At 49.0% G+C, this 19,479-nt stretch overlaps 1 protein-coding gene across 1 annotated transcript in view; it reads left to right on the forward strand.

Annotated features, from left to right (window-relative positions):
* The window catches only part of LOC137654016 (M protein, serotype 2.1-like), an 84,452-nt gene that overhangs the window by 688 nt on the left and 64,285 nt on the right, over positions 1-19,479 (forward strand). The window contains exons 2-3 of the mRNA XM_068387649.1: positions 1-179; positions 1,035-1,085. The exon at positions 1-179 is cut by the window's left edge and continues 81 nt beyond it. Of these exons, the coding sequence (XP_068243750.1) occupies positions 1-179; positions 1,035-1,085 (230 nt within the window). The remainder of the gene's footprint in view (positions 180-1,034; positions 1,086-19,479) is intronic.

Below are 19,479 nucleotides of genomic sequence, written 5' to 3' on the forward strand. Positions count from 1 at the left end.
ACTTCCAGGGACGAGGAGGAGAAGGAGGAGGAGGAGAAGCAAAAGGAAGAAAAGATTGCAAAAACTACTAGAAAACCTATCGTGTTTGACCTGGAACCCGAGAAGCCAAAAAGTAGTCACATCACCTTCCAAGGTGAAAAGGTTAGAGCCACCACCACAAGGGACTGTGGCCTCACCGGGTACGTGGCTGTCGACTTGAATGTCCCGAGGAAGTTCGACAGAGCCATATATGGAGTGGAAGGAAGGACGCTGATGGAAATCACCCGGCAGAGTGGAGTCAGCTTAATAGATATGCCACGAAAGCACGAATATAGTAATTTAATCACCATCAGTGGTACCATTAAGCAGGTTCAATTAGCAGCTGATCATATCGAATGGCTTCTGAGGAGTCTCACTGGTACTTAAATACTTCGATCAGCAAATGGATAAAATAAAAATGAAAAAAAAAATGAAAAAATTAAAAAAAAACAAAAAAATAAAAAATGAAAGGAAAAATAAAAAAAATCTAAAAATGAAAAACCCAAAAAAAAGAAAGAAAGAAAAAAAAAAGTTTAATTTCAGTTTATTTTGTGAGGGAAAGGAGATTCAGCCGAGTTTTGCCAGGACTAAACCTTCAGATAATTGTGCTCAATCCAATCAGGACAAGTTCGAGATACCACATCCACAGGAAGGAGATCCCCCCCTTCACACCGGGATCTATGGACTGACTGATAGACAGACAGCTAGAGGGAGGATACTTGGAAGGACTGACCAGCTTGGAGGATGCAAGGCTTAACTATCCAGCTTGAATTACAACTCTTGGAATAACCTGGAGGACAATGGCCTACTGAGGGAAGAAACCCTGCTGATTCTTAGTATGCTCTGTACCTTAATGGACGAGTACAAGCCGTTTGTCAAGTGTACAAATGGTCGGATATCTAGATCTATTCTTTCGGATATCAACCTTCGGGTGGTTCTGGGGAAATAATCTAGAAGACCAGCTCTGCAGAGGGAACGAGCTAGGCTTCTTCTAGTATGCAGTCTTGTCCTTACAGGTTGGACCAAGATAATCAGCTAGTGAAGGAAGCTGCGCCTCTTCGGAGCAGGTCAGTCTGGAAAGTGTTCCGATATCAAATGGCTGCTGATGATAGAACTGGGATGAGCAGAGTAAGTTTTGGTCCTTACAATTGGTGAGCTGATGTCCCCACAAAATTCTTCATTTTTTTTAGGCTTAAGGTTTTTTTTAGGTTTAAGGTTTGTTTTTAGGCTTAAGGTTTTTTTTTCTTAGGTTTAAGGTTTTTTTTAGGCTTAAGGTTTTTTTTAGGCTTAAGATTTTTTTTTAGGCTTAAGATTTTTTTTTAGGCTTAATTTTTTCTTTTTAAGGCTTAAGGTTTTTTTTAGGTTTAAGGTTCTTTTTTAGGCTTAAGGACTGGCTATGCAGGTGAAAAAACCCTGATAATGATGAATGAGCGTGTCTTGTTTGAGTAGGTAATATGACGCTTGGCTTCACCGCCCGGCCTACAATGGCACTTGGCTTCACCGCCTGGCCTAAAAACGGATTTTGAGCGAAGCGAAAAATCTATTTTTGGGTGAGATAGCCATGGCGTCCTGATGGAAGGTTCCTTTTTGGTAGCTTCCTTGGGTATATCACTACTAAATATTCCCAGAGAATTTAACCACAGGTTATCACAGAATTCTAACTTCTGGAGCGAGTATCCTAAAAGTTTCCCTTTTAAGACATCGTATATCAACAGGGGACGCATGTATTAACGCGCCACATAGCTATCTACACCCCAAACAGAGTTAACACTTCGGTGTGTAGGGGCGGAGAATAGCTGGGGAGCCGTTCCACAGCTAATCTCGTTCGTGGCTACTTTTGGTACTCGAGACGTAAACAAACGGGCGCCATTGCTAAATGACGTCACGTCCATCCTCATCCTGAAGCCAGTTGCTTGCCGATCGCCATGATACAGCAGAGCAGGGTGGGACCTGAAAAACTGGACGAAGTAGCAGGGAGGGTCCATCAGGACGCCATGGCTATCTCACCCAAAAATAGATTTTTCGCTTCGCTCAAAATCCGTTTTTTGGGCTCAAGCCATGGCGTCCTGATGAAAGAATACCAGAGAATCAATGTATCGTGGTAGATTGTCCCCTATTTGAGTAAGTGCCAAGGGCTTTGAACAGGGTAGCATAGTAATCTTAATAGAAGAACCGTAGTGAAGAGACCTTCCTGCCCCCCTGGCAGTGAAGTTCCCATGGGCCATGCCGAGATCAAAGTGGTTATCAAAGGGCTACTCACCTTGCTAGAAGAACCTGAAGAACTTGGAGACAAGACTGAATGGTTGGCATTCATATAGGAACATTCTCAAGGGCAGACAAGTGGTGGTTAGGCACTGTATGTAATGGAGAATTGTCTGGTCTCTAAGGTATGAAGAGAGTAAGTATTCGTATTGGAATATTACATTGCACAGGTGAATATATAATAAGGGTTGAGACCTTAGTATCTTCATCAACCATAAGAGGAAGGGGATAATAAAACTATGACAGACATGTATTTCATAGTATAAGTAGGAGCGGATTGAGACGCACAAGTAATAAAATAAAAATTTTATTTCACAATTGCAGAGAATATTAATGAATTGCAATATATGTAAAGTTAATTTACAACAAATTATAATGTACATAGTAATGAAAGACTTGCTCTTGAATCTGAAAGAAAATTTCAAATTTATTAGTAGGCACTCGTTCTCGAGGAACGTCAGTCTTTAAAATAAAACACATCATGCTCTAGGCATGCGGCACTCGTGTGACGACTATGACATTTCACCTGGGATAAGAACAGTTATATGAAAAGCACTAAGTGTTTTCGGCATCACTACGTATCACTCGAGGGTCAACATAGGCACCCGAAGAGTTAGAGTCCCAAGTAACTCACTGTTCTATGCAGAGTTAGGTGCAGGTTTCATAACACTACCTGCGGCTACCACAAAATGTTTGACTTCGTGCACTTGTTTCGCATAATGTTTGAAGAAAACACGCGAGGATTTCCAGCCTGTGAAACTCTTAAGGCTTTCGAAATCCATACTCTGAAAGAAATTCAGAGACGATGCAACTTTTCTAGGTTGTACTGGCAGGATCCGCTCTGCGAATGAAGTAGGTGATTTTCGCTCTTAGTTGTTTCAGTGACAGGTCGCTGCCCGATGTTTCTCCTTTGAAGAGTTGGCCTCCACCAAAGTCCGAAGTTCTGCGAAGATAGACCTTGAGGCTCTCTACTGGGCATAGAGAGGCATCTTCTTTCAGGGGGCATATTCTCCAAGGGCCCCATCTTTTGGTGGGTAATTCGTTTTTGGCGAGAAACGTCGGATCCGGGAAGAGGGTAAGGTCTCCTGAGTCAGTAAACAGGATATGACCCTCTTCTCTTGATAATGCCAATATTTCGCTGACTCGGGCTCCTGAAGCAAGAGCAAAAAGAAATATAACTTTCTGAGTCAGATCCTTGAGAGGGCATGAATCATTATCCAAGTTAGAGGCGAAATGGAGCACCTTGTCCAAAGACCAGGAGATCGGTTTCGGTGGGGGTGCTGGGCGTAGACGAGCGCATGCTTTCGGCAGTTTATTGAAGATGTCGCTGGACAGATCAATCTGGAAGGCATACAACAGTGGTCTAGTCAAGGCCGATTTGCAAGTAGAAATCGTGTTGGCTGCCAAGCCCTGTCCATGAAGGTGAATAAAGAAGGACATGCAGAAATCAATGGTGATTTCCGTAGGATTTTTTGCCTTGACAAATGAGACCCATTTTCTCCAAGATGATTCGTATTGCCGTCTTGTGGATTCGGTCTTGTATTCCTCGAGGAAGTCTAGACTTTTCTTCGAGATCCCAAACCTTTTCTTCACGGCTAGGGAGAGAAAATCATGAGATGAAGGTCCTTGATTTTCGATGATGAAGCAAAGACAGTCGATTTCTGTACTTGCTGGCAGAGAACTGGGCCCGGGAGAGGGATCAGCGTGGGCTGCAGCTCCAGGACCAGGGGGTACCAAATGCTCCGGGGCCACTTGGGAGCCACTAGGGCCGCTGTCCCTTTGAAGGTTCTCAGCTTGGAGAGGACTTTCAGCAGAAGATTGGTGGGAGGGAACAGGTAGATCTTAGACCATCTGTTCCAGTCCAGTGACATGGCGTCCACTGCTTCTGCCTTGGGGTCCTCGTACGGGGCCACATATCGAGGAAGTTGATTGTTGTTGCTCGTTGCGAAGAGATTGATCTGAAGTTCTGGGACTTGGTAAGAGATGAAGGAGAATGATCTTGCGTCTAGAGACCATTCCGACTCTATCGGGCTTGTCCGGGATAGAGCGTCCGCCGTCACATTGCGGAATCCTTGTAGGTGAACTGCAGACAGGTGCCACTTCTTCCTCTCTGCCAGACGGAAGATTGTCAGAAGCACCTGATTTATCTGGGGTGATCTTGAGCCTTGGCAATTGAGACATCGAACTACCACCGAGTTGTCTAGGGTTAGACGAATATGGATCGAGGGAGGCGGGGAGAGTTTCTTCAGTGTTAGAAGGACCGCCATGGCCTCCAAGATGTTGATGTGAAACGTCTTGAATAGGGGAGACCATGTGCCTTGAGCCTATTTTTGGTGGGAGTGACCTCCCCAACCCTCCAGCGAAGCGTCCGTGTGGATGTTGAGTGATGGAGGTGGGTGTTGAAGAGGGATGGACCTTTTCAGGGCCGTCGCTTCCGACCACGGCTTGAGGAGAAGCCGAAGTCTGTTTGGGAGCCGTCTCTTGAGGTCTCTTCGAGCGATGGATGCAGAACGTCTCCAGACTCCCGCGGCATCCTTTAGCTATGCACGAAGCACTGGGTTTGTCACTGAGGCGAACTGTAGAGAGCCTAGAACTCGTTCCTGCTGGCGTCTTGAGATCCGTTTGGATTTCAGTAGTCGCTTGACAGACCCTGCTATTTCCTTCCTTTTCTTCTGGGGGATGGAAAGGCGGTGTGACTGAAGGTTCCACTGGATTCCTAACCATTGGAACTTCTGAGCTGGAGAGAGGCGAGATTTCTTCGCGTTTATCTTGAATCCCAGGTGTTCTAGGAACTGGGTGACTTTGCTGCAGGATTTTAAACAATCCTCGGGCGATGGAGCCCAGACTAGCCAGTCGTCGAGGTAGGCCATCACCTGGACGTCTCGGAGGCGGAGCTGTTGTACTATGGCGTCCGCCAGCTTTGTGAAGATCCGAGGGGCCACGTTGAGGCCGAAGGGCATGGCCCTGAAGGCGTAGCTTTTTCTTTGGAGTCGAAATCCTAGGTAGGAGGAAGCGTGATGGTTCATTGGAACGTGCCAGTAGGCATCCGCCAGGTCTATGGAGACCGTGTAAGAACCTCGAGGCAGAAGGGTCCTTATCTGTTGAAGAGTCAGCATCTTGAACTTGTTGTTCGCTATGAACTTGTTGAGGGGGGATAAGTCTAGAATGACTCTGAGCTTGTCGGAGTCTTTCTTGGGGACGCAAAACAGTCTCCCTTGGAACCTGGTTGACTTTACCCTCCTTATCATCTTCTTGTTCAAGAGATCTAGGACATATTCTTTCAGAAGGGGGGTTGATTGTTGGAAGAATTGCTGGAAGGTTGGGGGTGGTTGAGTCCAACTCCAGCCTAGACCCTTCTTGACGATGCTGTGTGCCCAGGGATCGAAGGTCCAACGATCCTGGAATTGGCGGAGTCTTCCTCCCACCGGAAGCACTTCATTGCTTCTGGTGTCCCGAGGGCTTACTGCCTCGGCCACTAGCTCCCTTTCCTCCTCTGCCTCTGGAGGGACGGCGAGATGCGTCTCTGCCTGCACCTCTGCTTGAGCCTCTACCTTTGGGACGAAAGGTAGTCGTCTGTTGCTCAAAGGCAGGGGTAAAAACCGGTGACTGGGACAAAACCGGTTGGGTGACCAGCTGAAAGGTCTGTTGTGGCTGAGCAGCCACTTGGGGAGTAGCGGGTCCCGGAAACTGCCGTCTCTGTTGACGTTGCTGGGGTTTTGGCTTGGAGGATTTCCTCTTAGGTTGAGGGCCATCGTCCTGAGAGGATTTCCTCTTTTTCGACATGCCCCACTTGTTGAGAAGGTTCCTATTCTCAGTGGCGGCCTTGTCGGTGATCTCTTTCACAAGGTCGGAGGGAAAGAGGTGCTTACCCCAGATGTTGGAGGAAATCAGCCTCCGGGGTTCGTGTCTCACTGTGGCACTTGAGAACACGAATTCACGGCAGGCTCTCCGAGCCTTCATGAAATTGTACAGGTTCTTTACCAGAGTCGCCATGTGCGATTTGGCGAGTACCATGTAGTGGTCGGGGACTCTGGTGTCACCAGCCATGACGTCAAGCTGTACTTGGAGGGACATGGATGCTGCGAGCCTTTCCTTCGTGTCTTGTTCCCGACGAAGGAGATGGTCATTAAGTTTCGGGAGGTCTTCATTAAACTGACGTCCAGCCACGTCAGGATCTAGTTTTCCCACCACGAAGGTATGCTGGATATCCTTCCAGTGTCGAACGTCGGGGGGAGTCACCAGGGAGAAGGGTCTGCACTCCTCCAGTGCAGGACAGGGCTTCCCTTCTTCCACTGCCTTGTGACACACAGCGAAGGCCTTTTCCGTAAAGGGAAGGACTGCGTCGTCGGGTGCGACGTAGGTAGGTTGCTTCTTGCTCAGTGCCGGGAGCATTGAGCAGGTAAAGCCCCTACTTTTAACAGCTTTGGCTAGCATAGCCTGGGCCTTCTGGAGATCGAAAACCATCACCTCCTTTGGTTCGGTCTCCTCTTTAGAGGCAGGTTCGGATCGAAGCCGGATGTAACAGTCTGGGTAAGCCTCAAAGCTCGGGAAGAACTCCACTTCTTCCAGGGCAACCAAGCCGATCTTCTCGCTGATGAAGATCCTGCCCGTTGCGATGATCATATGCTCAGCATACCTCCAGGGGTTGGCGTGCGAGCATATCGGGAGGTCCTTAACCGAAATCTTCTTCGGCTCTTTGGAACCTCCCATGGACCTGATGTACTCGTGTGTCACTTGAAGCTTCTTGTCCATAAGGGCTTCTATCATACGGAACATCTCCTGGGCGGATGGGATGGGGTCCGAGGTAGCGGAGGTAGACGGGAGAGACACTTCCGTCGGTGTAGGAGTAGGGGCGGGGGTGGAAGGCGGAGCGACCTCCTGCTCCGACTCGGTGTAATCCACCTGGTCCTCTTCATCGTCCGCGTCTTGGGCCATGAGGGTCCTCTCCATGTTCTCCAAAATATCCGACATACGTGCCTCGTTGTCGGCATTCAGGTGACACTCGTGCATGGACTGGGCCATGACAACATCGGGTTCCACCGTTATCTGGACGGTGAGGATCTGATCCTTGGGGACCACAGAATCTGGGGATGCCTTTGGGAACAATAAGGCCCTCATGTCTTCAGTGGCAAGGTACGGTCCAGTGGCATTCTTCTGGAAGCCACGCACCCATTTGCGTAGCTTCTCTCGAGAAGCGTCCCTAACCTCCGCTGAGGGAGGATTGTTGAACGCGTCGACCAGGCGATCCTGGCAGACCGTACAGTTCTGCGGGTCCCAGAACTTCAGATCCCCTTTCTTGTTGGCACAAGGGGCGTGGGTCCTACACGCCGTGTGTCCATAAAAGTGCGGGCGCTTCACTGCACAGAAGCTGTGGTCGCACTTCAGTTGCTCCTCCTGTAAGAGAAAGAGAACATGAGTATGGGGGAGTCATAAGGATGACTCTTAAACTAAGTTAAATATTAATTGATTAATTTTAACTTAACATTAAGTGTGATGCACAGAGAAAAGGGCGGAAAGAAGGAGATAGATACATACTCCATGTAACCCGCCCGGCTGGTTACCGTGACCTTCATCCATAGACAATTTGCTGTGACCGAAGGCACAGGATAGAATTCAACATGGAATGCCCGTAGGGCAGTGGGAATTCTATTGGAAATTGTCAAGGATATAAGGCTAGGACTGAGGCCACTCAGACTCTAGAATTGGGAACTAGAAGATCCCATAGAACGGTAAGATAATACCAATCCATTTACGTAATCAAGTCATCGGGTTGCGATGTAGGGCTATCAACATCAGATGATAGCTAGTAGAAGGGGGTGCAAGTCGTCTTGACGCCTCCGGGAGGCTCCGGCAGACCGCCGGCACGCCGGAGGCCACTCCAGCAGAGTTTCTGGCATTAAGGAAGACAATATAGAAGTCAAGAGTAATACCAGGGTGGCGGCCGCCGGCAGGGAGCGGCGGCTCCGGCAGCCGGAGGTAGCCGGCTTGGTGACAGGGACAAGGATGGTTATAGCAGAACCGGAGTGCCGGCAGTGGATGCCGGCACTCCGGGGGCCGGCCGGTGGACGGACGACTGAGGCTATGAGGAAGAGGGAAGGCCATCGGCTAGGCGCCGGCGGCAGGCGGCAATCCCCCGGCACACGGTAGGACTGGCGGCGCCGAGGGCAAGGGGTAAGTCACCAAGGTAGGAGGTGGGTATCACCGACAGTAGAGGCGGCAAGGGACCGGCACCAGGATAGAGAAAGAGACAGAAGGGGGGATGTAGGGGTCCGGCCACGGACCCCAAGACATCCCACCCGAGTGGGTGTACCCATGATAGAGGCTAGACCTATCACCCAGAAGCAGGGGCCGCAGAGGACCGGGAGCTAAGGGAGCCCAAGGGAGGGCTGGGAACACCCAAGAGGGGGGAGAACCCCTGTAGACAGAACGCATCCAGTGGCTAACCCCATAGGACACTATGAAGGGTATATGTACCAGAGCGGACTGCACACAGGAGCTCAAGGTAGCCCTATCACTCCACCCTAAGGAGGAGTTGTAGGACAGGGGACAGATGGGTATAGGCTAACCTAAGTATAGGCTAGGCCATGCAAGAGATAGGTGGGGAGGGGAGAAGAGAAGGGTCTTCTGTGGGGGAGGTTCTGTACCAGAGCGGCCACCAAGGAAGGGAGGACACTCCCTAGCCTAAGGTAAGGCAGCCTGCCTGAAAACGGTGCATGGGTATCGTTTCAGCAAGGTACAGAACTAACCCCTCCAAAACCTAACCTAGAGCAGGGATGTTACGCCCTGAACTAGGAAGGATGGAAGACGTATCGCTATTGCAGGAAAGGTCGGAGACCTAGCCCCAGCAATAGAGGAAGGACTAGCCGTTCCTCATTCTCGGACGCAACCCTAAGGGGGGATCATTCCCTTAGGGAGGACAGAGAAGCGATAAATTACTCTATGAGCTTGATCCCCTTACGTGGTAGAGGGAGCAAGGCTACACAGAGGGGATGCCCTAAGGCAGGGGATGAAGGAAGCATATAGGGGTCCTACTTGTAGGTTAGGGTAGAAAGACACACTATCTAACCTGTCCCTTATATGGTCCCTGAAGGCGAAAACACTTGCATCACAGTCAATAGTATTGTAAAATAATGCCACTATCTTCATAAATAAACCTAGGATCACTGATAAATATCATGCATGAACACTGATATAGGCGCTCTGGCCTAGGGGCTATACTAGCCAACTGGTATGGGGTCAGTTGATGACCGATAATAAAGCGTCAAAACACGATATAAAAGTTCCTAGCTATGAAGACTAAATAACTAATAGTATCGATTAGTTAATGAGGCCGGAAAACGCTGTTGAGGCTATCTAAATAAGGCATGCAAAACAACAGCGACGCCATAAAATGCCGGTCCGGTCGTGGCACAGCTCTGCCACAAAACATCAAATATCTCGAAAAGTAAAAGTTACTTTACGGTCAGAGCTTATTTAAACAATACTGGAACCTTGTACTTAACTTTCCAGAAGAAGGCGATGCCGAAGGTAGCGACATAGCGAAGATGCAAGCTGATGAAAATACACAAGGGAAAATCCGTCTTAGCAAGGCAAGCTACTAGAAGAAGGATGAGGACGGACGTGACGTCATTTAGCAATGGCGCCCGTTTGTTTACGTCTCGAGTACCAAAAGTAGCCACGAACGAGATTAGCTGTGGAACGGCTCCCCAGCTATTCTCCGCCCCTACACACCGAAGTGTTAACTCTGTTTGGGGTGTAGATAGCTATGTGGCGCGTTAATACATGCGTCCCCTGTTGATATACGATGTCTTAAAAGGGAAACCTTTAGGATACTCGCTCCAGAAGTTAGAATTCTGTGATAACCTGTGGTTAAATTCTCTGGGAATATTTAGTAGTGATATACCCAAGGAAGCTACAAAAAAGGAACCTTCCATCAGGACGCCATGGCTTGAGCCCAAAAATGGCACTTGGCTTCACCGCCTGGGCAAAATGGCGCTTGGCTTCACCACCTGGCCTGCTTGGCTTCACTGCCCGGCCCAACAATGGCGCTTGGCTTCACCACCTGGCCTGCTTGGCTTCACTGCCCGGCCCAACAATGGCGCTTGGCTTCACCACCTGGCCTGCTTGGCTTCAATGCCCAGCCCAACAATGGCGCTTGGCTTCACTGCCTGGCCCGCTTAGCTTCATTGCCCGGCACAACAATGGTGCTTGGCTTCATTGCCTGGCCCGCTTGGCTTCATCGCCCGACACAACAATGGCGCTTGGCTTCATTGCCTGGCGCGCTTGGCTTCATCGCCCGGCACAACAATGGCGCTTGGCTTCATTGCCTGGCGCGCTTGGCTTCATCGCCCGGCACAACAATGGCGCTTGGCTTCATTGCCTGGCCCGCTTGGCTTCATCGCCCGGCACAACAATGGCGCTTGACTTCATTGCCTGGCCCGCTTGGCTTTATCGCCCGGCACAACAATGGCGCTTGGCTTCACCGCCTAGCCCGGCACAACAATGGCGCTTGGCTTCACCGCCTAGCCCGGCACAACAATGGCGCTTGGCTTCATCACCCGGCACAACAATGGCACTTGGCTTCATTGCCTGGCCCGCTTGGCTTCATTGCCTGGCCCGCTTGGCTTCATCGCCCGGCACAACAATGGCCCTTGGCTTCACCGCCTGGCCCGCATGGCTTCATCACCCGGCACAACAATGGCGCTTGGCTTCACCGCCTGGCCTGCGTGGCTTCATCGCCCGCACAACAATGGCCCTTGGCTTCACCGCATGGCCAGGCACAACAATGGCGCTTGGCTTCATCGCCCGGCACAACAATGGCGCTTGACTTCATCGCCCGGCACAACAATGGCGCTTGGCTTCATTGCCTGGCCCGCTTGGCTTCATCGCCCGGCACAACAATGGCCCTTGGCTTCATTGCCTGGCCCGCGTGGCTTCATCGCCCGGCACAACAATGGCCCTTGGCTTCACCGCCTGGCCCGCGTGGCTTCATCGCCCGGCACAACAATGGCCCTTGGCTTCACCGCCTGGCCCGCGTGGCTTCATCGGCCGGCACAACAATGGCCCTTGGCTTCACCGCCTGGCCCGCGTGGCTTCATCGGCCGGCACAACAATGGCCCTTGGCTTCACCGCCTGGCCCGCGTGGCTTCATCACCCGGCACAACAATGGCCCTTGGCTTCATCGCCCGGCACAACAATGGCCCTTGGCTTCATCGCCCGGCACAACAATGGCCCTTGGCTTCACCGCCTGGCCCGCTTAGCTTCATCGCCCGGCACAACAATGGCCCTTGGCTTCACCGCCTGGCACGCTTGGCTTCATCGCCCGGCACAACAATGGCCCTTGGCTTCACCGCCTGACCCGCTTGGCTTCATCGCTCGGCACAACAATGGCCCTTGGCTTCACCGCCTGGCTCGCTTGGCTTCACCACCTGGCCCGCTTGGCTTCATTGCCCGGCACAACAATGGCGGTTGGTTTCACTGCCTGGCCCGCTTGGCTTCATCGCCCGGCACAACAATGGCGCTTGGCTTCACCGCCTGGCCCGCTTGGCTTCATCGCCCGGCAAAACAATGGCGCTTAGCTTCACCGCCTGGCCCGCTTGGCTTCATCGCCCGGCAAAACAATGGCGCTTGGCTTAACAGCCTGGCCCGCGTGGCTTCATCGCCCGGCAAAACAATGGCCCTTGGCTACATCGCCTGGACCGCTTGGCTTCGCCGCCTGGCCCAACAATAGCGCTTAGGATTGTTAAATTGATTTTTTTTTCTTTTTTTTAGGCTTAAGGTTTTTTTTCAGGCTTAAAGACTGGCTATGCAGGTGAAAAACCTCTGATAATGATGAATGAGCGCGTCCTGTTTGGGTGGGGAAAATGACGCTTGGCTTCACTGCCTGGCTTACAATGGCGCTTGGCTTCACTGCCTGGCCTACAATGGCGCTTGGCTTCACTGCCTGGACCGCTTGGCTTCACCGCACGGACCCCTTGGCTTAACCGCCCGGCCCAAACATGACACTTGGCTTCACCCCCGGCCCAACAATGGCGCTTGGCTTCACCGCCTGGCCTACAATGGCGCTTGGCTTCACCGCCTGGCCTACAATGGCGCTTGGCTTCACCACCTGGCCGGCTTGGCTTCACCACCTGGCCTACAATGAAGCTTGGCTTCACAGCCAAACCCAACAATGGCGCTTGGCTTCACAGCCTGGCCTGCTTGGCTTCAGTGCCCGGCTTACAATGGCGCTTGGTTTCACCGCCTGGCCCGCTTGGCTTCAACGCCCGGCAAAACAATGGCGCTTGGCTTCACCACCTGGCACGCATGGCTTCAACGCCTGGCTTACAATGGCGCTTGGCTTCACCGCCCGGCAAAACAATGGCACTTGGCTTCACCGCCTGGCCCGCTTGGCTTCACCGCCTGGCCCGCTTGGCTTCATCGCCCGGCCAAACAATGGCGCTTGGCTTCACTGCCTGGCCTGCTTGGCTTCAGTGCCCAGCTTACAATGGTGCCTGGTTTCACCACCTGGCCCGCTTGGCTTCACCACCCGGCTTACAATGGCAGTTGGCTTCACCACCTGGTCCGCTTGGCTTTACCGCCCAGCTCAACAAAGGCGCTTGGCTTCACCACCTGGCCTGCTTGGCTTCACCGCCCGGCCCAACAATGGCGCTTGGTTTCAACGCCTGGCCTGTTTGGCTTCAGTGCCCGACTTATACAGTGAACCCTCGCTACTTCGCGGTTCGACCATCGCGGATTCACCACTTCGCGGATTTTTTCCATAACCCATATATATACAGTAATATATATATATATATATATATATATATATATATATATATATATATATATATATATATATATATATATATATGTATGCATGTATTTATGTATATATGTAGGTATGTATATGTGTATACATATAAATATATATATATATATATATATATATATATATATATATATATATATATATATATATATATATATATATATATATATATATACACACACACACACACACACACATATATATATATATATATATATATATATATATATATATATATATATATATATATATGTATATATATGTATATATATATATATATATATATATATATATGTATATATATGTATATATATATATATATATATATATATATATATATATATATATATATATATATATATATATATATATATGTATATATATATATATCTAAAGTAGGAAGATGTGATGTAGTTCTAAGGGAAAAGTATGGGAAATATGTCTGGGTAATAAGCAAAGCTCTACCTCCAGTTTGTTTCTACATTATGATCAGAGATAAATGTAAACAAAACATTGGTTGCCATTTTTTATCGTGCTTTTTAGCATGTTTAGGAAATGCATGATATAAAATCACCTTTAATATTTGTGCCTGTTTTAGTTTAGGGTACTGTAGTACATGCATTAAGTGTTTTGTAAATTAAAGGGTAGTTTGTTAACAGTACTACGTACAAGGGAAGGTTTTAAAAGTCTGAATATACATGTTGAATAAATAGGTAAATAGGGTGTCACTACTTCGCGGATTTTCACCTATCGCGGCCGCGACTGGAACCTATCTACCGCGATAAACGAGGGTTCACTGTAATGGCGCTTGGCTTCACCGTCTGGGCCGCTTGGCTTCACCGCCCGGGTTACAGTGGCGCTTGGCTTCACCACCTGGCCTGCTTGGCTTTACCGCCCAGCATAACAATGTTGCTTGGCTTCACCGCCCGGCATTAATATGACGCTTGGCTTCACCGCCTGGCAAAACAATGGCCCTTGGCTTCACCACTGAATATCAAGTGTCATGAAGGGGAGTTGGCCGAAAGCTACATCAGAAGGAAGGGCAACCTCTGGCGCGGCGGAAAAACCCATACGTTCAATGCCCAAAATGCTGAAGTAGCTTTCAAATTGCTTCTCTAAGTAATCCAACTCAAATATGTCATGACACCACTAATAGGCTAGCTGGAGTTGGCCGAAAGCTATTTTAGATGGAAGGGCAACCTCTGGCGCGGCGGAAAAACCCGTAAGTTCAATGCCCAAAATGCTGAATTAGCTTTCAAATTGCTTCTCTAAGTAATCCAACTTAAATATAAGTCATGACACCACTAATAGGCTAGCTGGAGTTGGCCGAAAGCTATTTCAGAAGGAAGGGCAACCTCTGGCGCGGCGGAAAAACCCATAAGTTCAATGCCCAAAATGCTGAAGTAGCTTTCAAATTGCTTCTCTAAGTAATCCAACTCAAATATAATTCATGACACCACTAATAGGCTAGCTGGAGTTGGCCGAAAGCTATTTCAGAAGGAAGGGCAACCTCTGGCGCGGCGGAAAACCCCATAAGTTCAATGCCCAAAATGCTGAAGTAGCTTTCAAATTGCTTCTCTAAGTAATCCAACTCAAATATAAGTCATGACACCACTAATAGGCTAGCTGGAGTTGGCCGAAAGCTATTTCAGAAGGTAGGGCAACCTCTGGCGCGGCGGAAAAACCCATAAGTTCAATGCCCAAAATGCTGAAGTAGCTTTCAAATTGCTTCTCTAAGTAATCCAACTCAAATATAAGTCATGACACCACTAATAGGCTAGCTGGAGTTGGCCGAAAGCTATTTCAGAAGGAAGGGCAACCTCTGGCGCGGCGGAAAAACCCATAAGTTCAATGCCCAAAATGCTGAAGTAGCTTTCAAATTGCTTCTCTAAGTAATCCAACTCAAATATAAGTCATGACACCACTAATAGGCTAGCTGGAGTTGGCCGAAAGCTATTTCAGAAGGAAGGGCAACCTCTGGCGCGGCGGAAAAACCCATAAGTTCAATGCCCAAAATGCTGAAGTAGCTTTCAAATTGCTTCTCTAAGTAATCCAACTCAAATATAAGTCATGACACCACTAATAGGCTAGCTGGAGTTGGCCGAAAGCTATTTCAGAAGGAAGGGCAACCTCTGGCGCGGCGGAAAAACCCGTAAGTTCAATGCCCAAAATGCTGAAGTAGCTTTCAAATTGCTTCTCTAAGTAATCCAACTCAAATATAATTCATGACACCACTAATAGGCTAGCTGGAGTTGGCCGATAGCTATTTCAGAAGGAAGAGCAACCTCTGGCGCGGCGGAAAAACCCGTAAGTTCAATGCCCAAAATGCTGAAGTTGGTTTCAAATTGCTTCTCTAAGTAATCCAACTCAAATATAAGTCATGACACCACTAATAGGCTAGCTGGAGTTGGCCGAAAGCTATTTCAGAAGGAAGGGCAACCTCTGGCGCGTCGGAAAAACCCGTAAGTTCAATGCCCAAAATGCTGAAGTAGCTTTCAAATTGCTTCTCTAAGTAATCCAACTCAAATATAAGTCATGACACCACTAATGGGCTAGCTGGAGTTGGCCGAAAGCTATTTCAGAAGGAAGGGCAACCTCTGGCGCGGCGGAAAAACCCGTAAGTTCAATGCCCAAAATGCTGAAGTAGCTTTCAAATTGCTACTTTAAGTAATCCAACTCAAATATAAGTCATGACACCACTAATAGGCTAGCTGGAGTTGGCCGAAATCTATTTCAGAAGGAAGGGCAACCTCTGGCGTGGTGGAAAAACCCGTAAGTTCAATACCCAAAATGCTGAAGTAGCTTTCAAATTGCTTCTCTAAGTAATCCAACTCAAATATAAGTCATGACCCCACTAATAGGCTAGCTGGAGTTGGCCGAAAGCTATTTCAGAAGGGAGGGCAACCTCTGGCATGGCGGAAAAACCCGTAAGTTCAATGCCCAAAATGCTGAAGTAGCTTTCAAATTGCTTCTCTAAGTAATCCAACTCAAATATAAGTCATGACACCACTAATAGGCTAGCTGGAGTTGGCCGAAATCTATTTCAGAAGGAAGGGCAACCTCTGGCACGGCGGAAAAACCCGTAAGTTCAATGCCCAAAATGCTGAAGTAGCTTTCAAATTGCTTCTCTAAGTAATCCAACTCAAATATAAGTCATGACACCACTAATAGGCTAGCTGGAGTTGGCCGAAAGCTATTTCAGAAGGAAGGGCAATAAATTATGAAGTCATGAACGAGGGGTCAGCCCACCCACGCCCATGGGGGTGTGGGTCTCTCTCTCTCTCTCTCTCTCTCTCTCTCTCTCTCTCTCTCAATGCAGTAAACTTGGGAACCAGAAACAGGCGATTGTAAAAGCCTGGGGAGGCAAGGTCTTGAATCGGCTCCATTGCTCCCTTGACCAACATCTGGTCGACTAGCTCCAGAAAAGCCTCTCGTTTCCCCGCGTCGGTGTACTGAGCCACTAAGGCTAGGGGAGTGTCTGAGAGAGGTGGTTTCTTTAAAAAGGGGATCTTGTAACCTTCCTTGACGACCGAGAGGGACCAGGTGTCCGCCCCTCTCCTTTTCCAAGACTGCCAAAAACGAGACAGTCTTGCCCCTACTGGTGTCTGGAGGACTTCCATCTCATTTTTTGGACCGGGGCCTAAACGCACCTCTGCTGGTCCTTGGCCCTGACTCTTGTCTTCTCCCCCTAAAATCCGCTCTCGAGGAGGTCCTGCCCCAAAAGGGCTGTTGAAACTTCTTCTCTTCCTTCTTCAGAGCAGCAGGAGCATCAGGTAAGGTTTTCCTAGCAGACCGAGACAAAAGGTCCTGAGTAGCCTTCTGTGCCAGAGAAAGGGAGATATCTCTGACCAGAGCTTCAGGAAAAAGATGACGTGAAAAAGGGGCGTAAAGCAGCTCCGACTTCTGGCCAACAGTCACAGATCTAGAGGTGAAGGAGCACAAAAGGGCCCTCTTCTTTAAGACCCTTGCTGAGAAAAGGGAAGCCAATTCATTTGCTCCATCCCTTAGAGCTTTGTCCATGCAGGACATGATACTCGTCAGGTCCTTCGTGTCCTCCTGGAGTTCAGACTTCCTGGCCAGAGTCCCGAGAGACCAGTCCAGGAAGCTGAAAACCTCGAAAACCCTGAAAATTCCCTTGATGAGATGATCAAGCTCCGACATGGACCACATCACCTTAGCAGAGTTTAAAGCATGCCTTCTTACCGAGTTCACAAGAGCCGAGAAGTCACCTTGGGAGGAGGGAGGCACTCCTAACCCCAAAGGTTCCCCTGTCTCATACCACATACCGGCCTTGGAAGCGAGCCAAGGTGGTGGAAAAGAAAAGGTGGTCTTGACAGCTTGTCTCCGTTCCTTCATCCAATCATCCACCTTAGCGAGAGCTTTCCTGGCCGAAATTGAAAGTTTCATTTTGATGAAGGCCGAAGACTTAGTAGCTTTCTTCCTGGTAAAATGAGACTGAGGAGAACGAGGGGCCGAAGGTTGAAATTCCTCCCCATAAAGTTCCAAAAGAGAGCGAGAAAGAACCTTATAATCACTAGAAGAGTCGGCAGGTTTTTCTTCCTCTTCCGAAATATCTTCGAGGTCCTGCTCAAGGATAACATCCTGAAGAGTTGGGCTGCCAGCAGTCTGGCACCGAGAGCTGTTTGAATCTTGGCGCCGAGCGCTGCTAACATCCAGTCGGCGAGAAGCGGTATCGTCCTGAAGATGCAGGCTGCCTTCGTCTTGAAAATGCAGACTGCATTCGTCCTGTTTCCTAAGAAATGAGGCGGTAACGTCCTGGTGTTTCGAATGAGAAACGGAATCGTCACGGCGCCGAGAACGAGAGGCAGTATCGTCCTGGCGCCGAGAGAGGGGGGAAGGAAATTCCTGGCAGCGTGCCGATGAAGAGGGTGTGCATTGTCGTACGGCCGACGAAGTGCGCAGAGGTTTCTTGGGAGAGATACTAAGTTCTCTCTTAGAAGAAGATCTCTTATCAGGCAAAGAGACGTCCTTACGTCTGACGGACTGTGAAGGGTGGCTGAAAGCTTGAACTAACGATGAAAGTTGTTCCTGTATAACAACCATGAAAGCTTTAGCAACCTCCGCTGGCTCTCGCGGTGCCGAAGAAGGCAGTGGTCGTACGGCTTGACTGGGAGCGCTGGCAGAAAAAGCAGGGAGTTTAGCAGGATTAACTGGGCTAAGGACTCTCTGTTTCGCCCTCTTAACAGGAACAACATCTAAATCGTCTTCCGAAGGATCAGGATCTCGGCTACTCGAACCGGGAGAGGAAGTGCGAGACTGCACATCCTGGTTCCACCCTCTCTTCATTGGTCTTGATTTGTAACGCCAATTACGTCTGGGAGAACGATCAGGCGAAGACACAAACGAATCCGACACGCCTTTTCTACGGCGGTCAAGAGCAGCCTGGGAGATCGCAACAGGACTGTCTGCGGCGACGACTGACCGAGGATATGCACCTCTCACCCCCTTTCGCCTTTCGACGTACCTTCTCCCTTGGTCCTGGGAGCTTGGTAGAGGTCTAGACCTAGGGGTATGACAGATTCGATCAGTCGCCACCTCCACTGCACTTTCACAAGCACTAATTTCACTTACACCCTTACCTTTAAAGGCCTCCAATTGAGCTTTAATGGCCTCTAATTCAGCAGCTAATTTAGCATAGGCCTACCCAGGGTCATCCGTAGGCACAGATCCTGTAGAAGGGGCAGGAGTTACTTCATTCAGGGAAGGAATAACTTCCAAAGAGGTTACAATTAAAGGGTCAATAGATAAATCTAAGCTAGGCTCACTAGCAGACTTTGACTTTGATTTAGCTCTCGTAACTCTATCAACCTCAAGTTTGCGCACATAGCGCTTCATAGCTAACCAATTATCATCATTTAAAACCTCGCATTCCTTGCACCTATTATCTAGAGCACATTCAAACCCCCTGCAACCCATACAGATAGTGTGAGGGTCAACCGACACTTTTGGTAACCTCGCCTTGCAAATATCATTCGCACAAATACGAAAATGAATTTTTTCACTCATGATAAGAAAGGAAAAAAGACAAAAAACAAAAACAAACACGATTGCCAAATCCCAGCACAGTGTACTTCACCAAAAACGAAGTCCAAAAAGGCGATGAAGGGAAAGCAATCCGAAAAAACTCTAAATGGCAGACCAACGATGTTGTCGATCCGGCCGGCAGAGATAATCTGAGGAACAGAAAACGGGAATGATTCCAAGTACCACCCTGTAAGGGTTGTTAACCATCTAACCAAACAACCACCACAAGGCGGTTGCCGCGATTTTCGATTAAATTCTGCCGGAGTCGGAGACTCAGCTATATATATATAACTGCCAGGTAAGTACTATTCATAAAAAAGGGTTACACTCAGCACACTCCCCTG

The sequence above is a fragment of the Palaemon carinicauda genome, chromosome 15 (genome assembly GCF_036898095.1).
Source record: "Palaemon carinicauda isolate YSFRI2023 chromosome 15, ASM3689809v2, whole genome shotgun sequence".
NCBI lineage: Eukaryota > Metazoa > Arthropoda > Malacostraca > Decapoda > Palaemonidae > Palaemon > Palaemon carinicauda.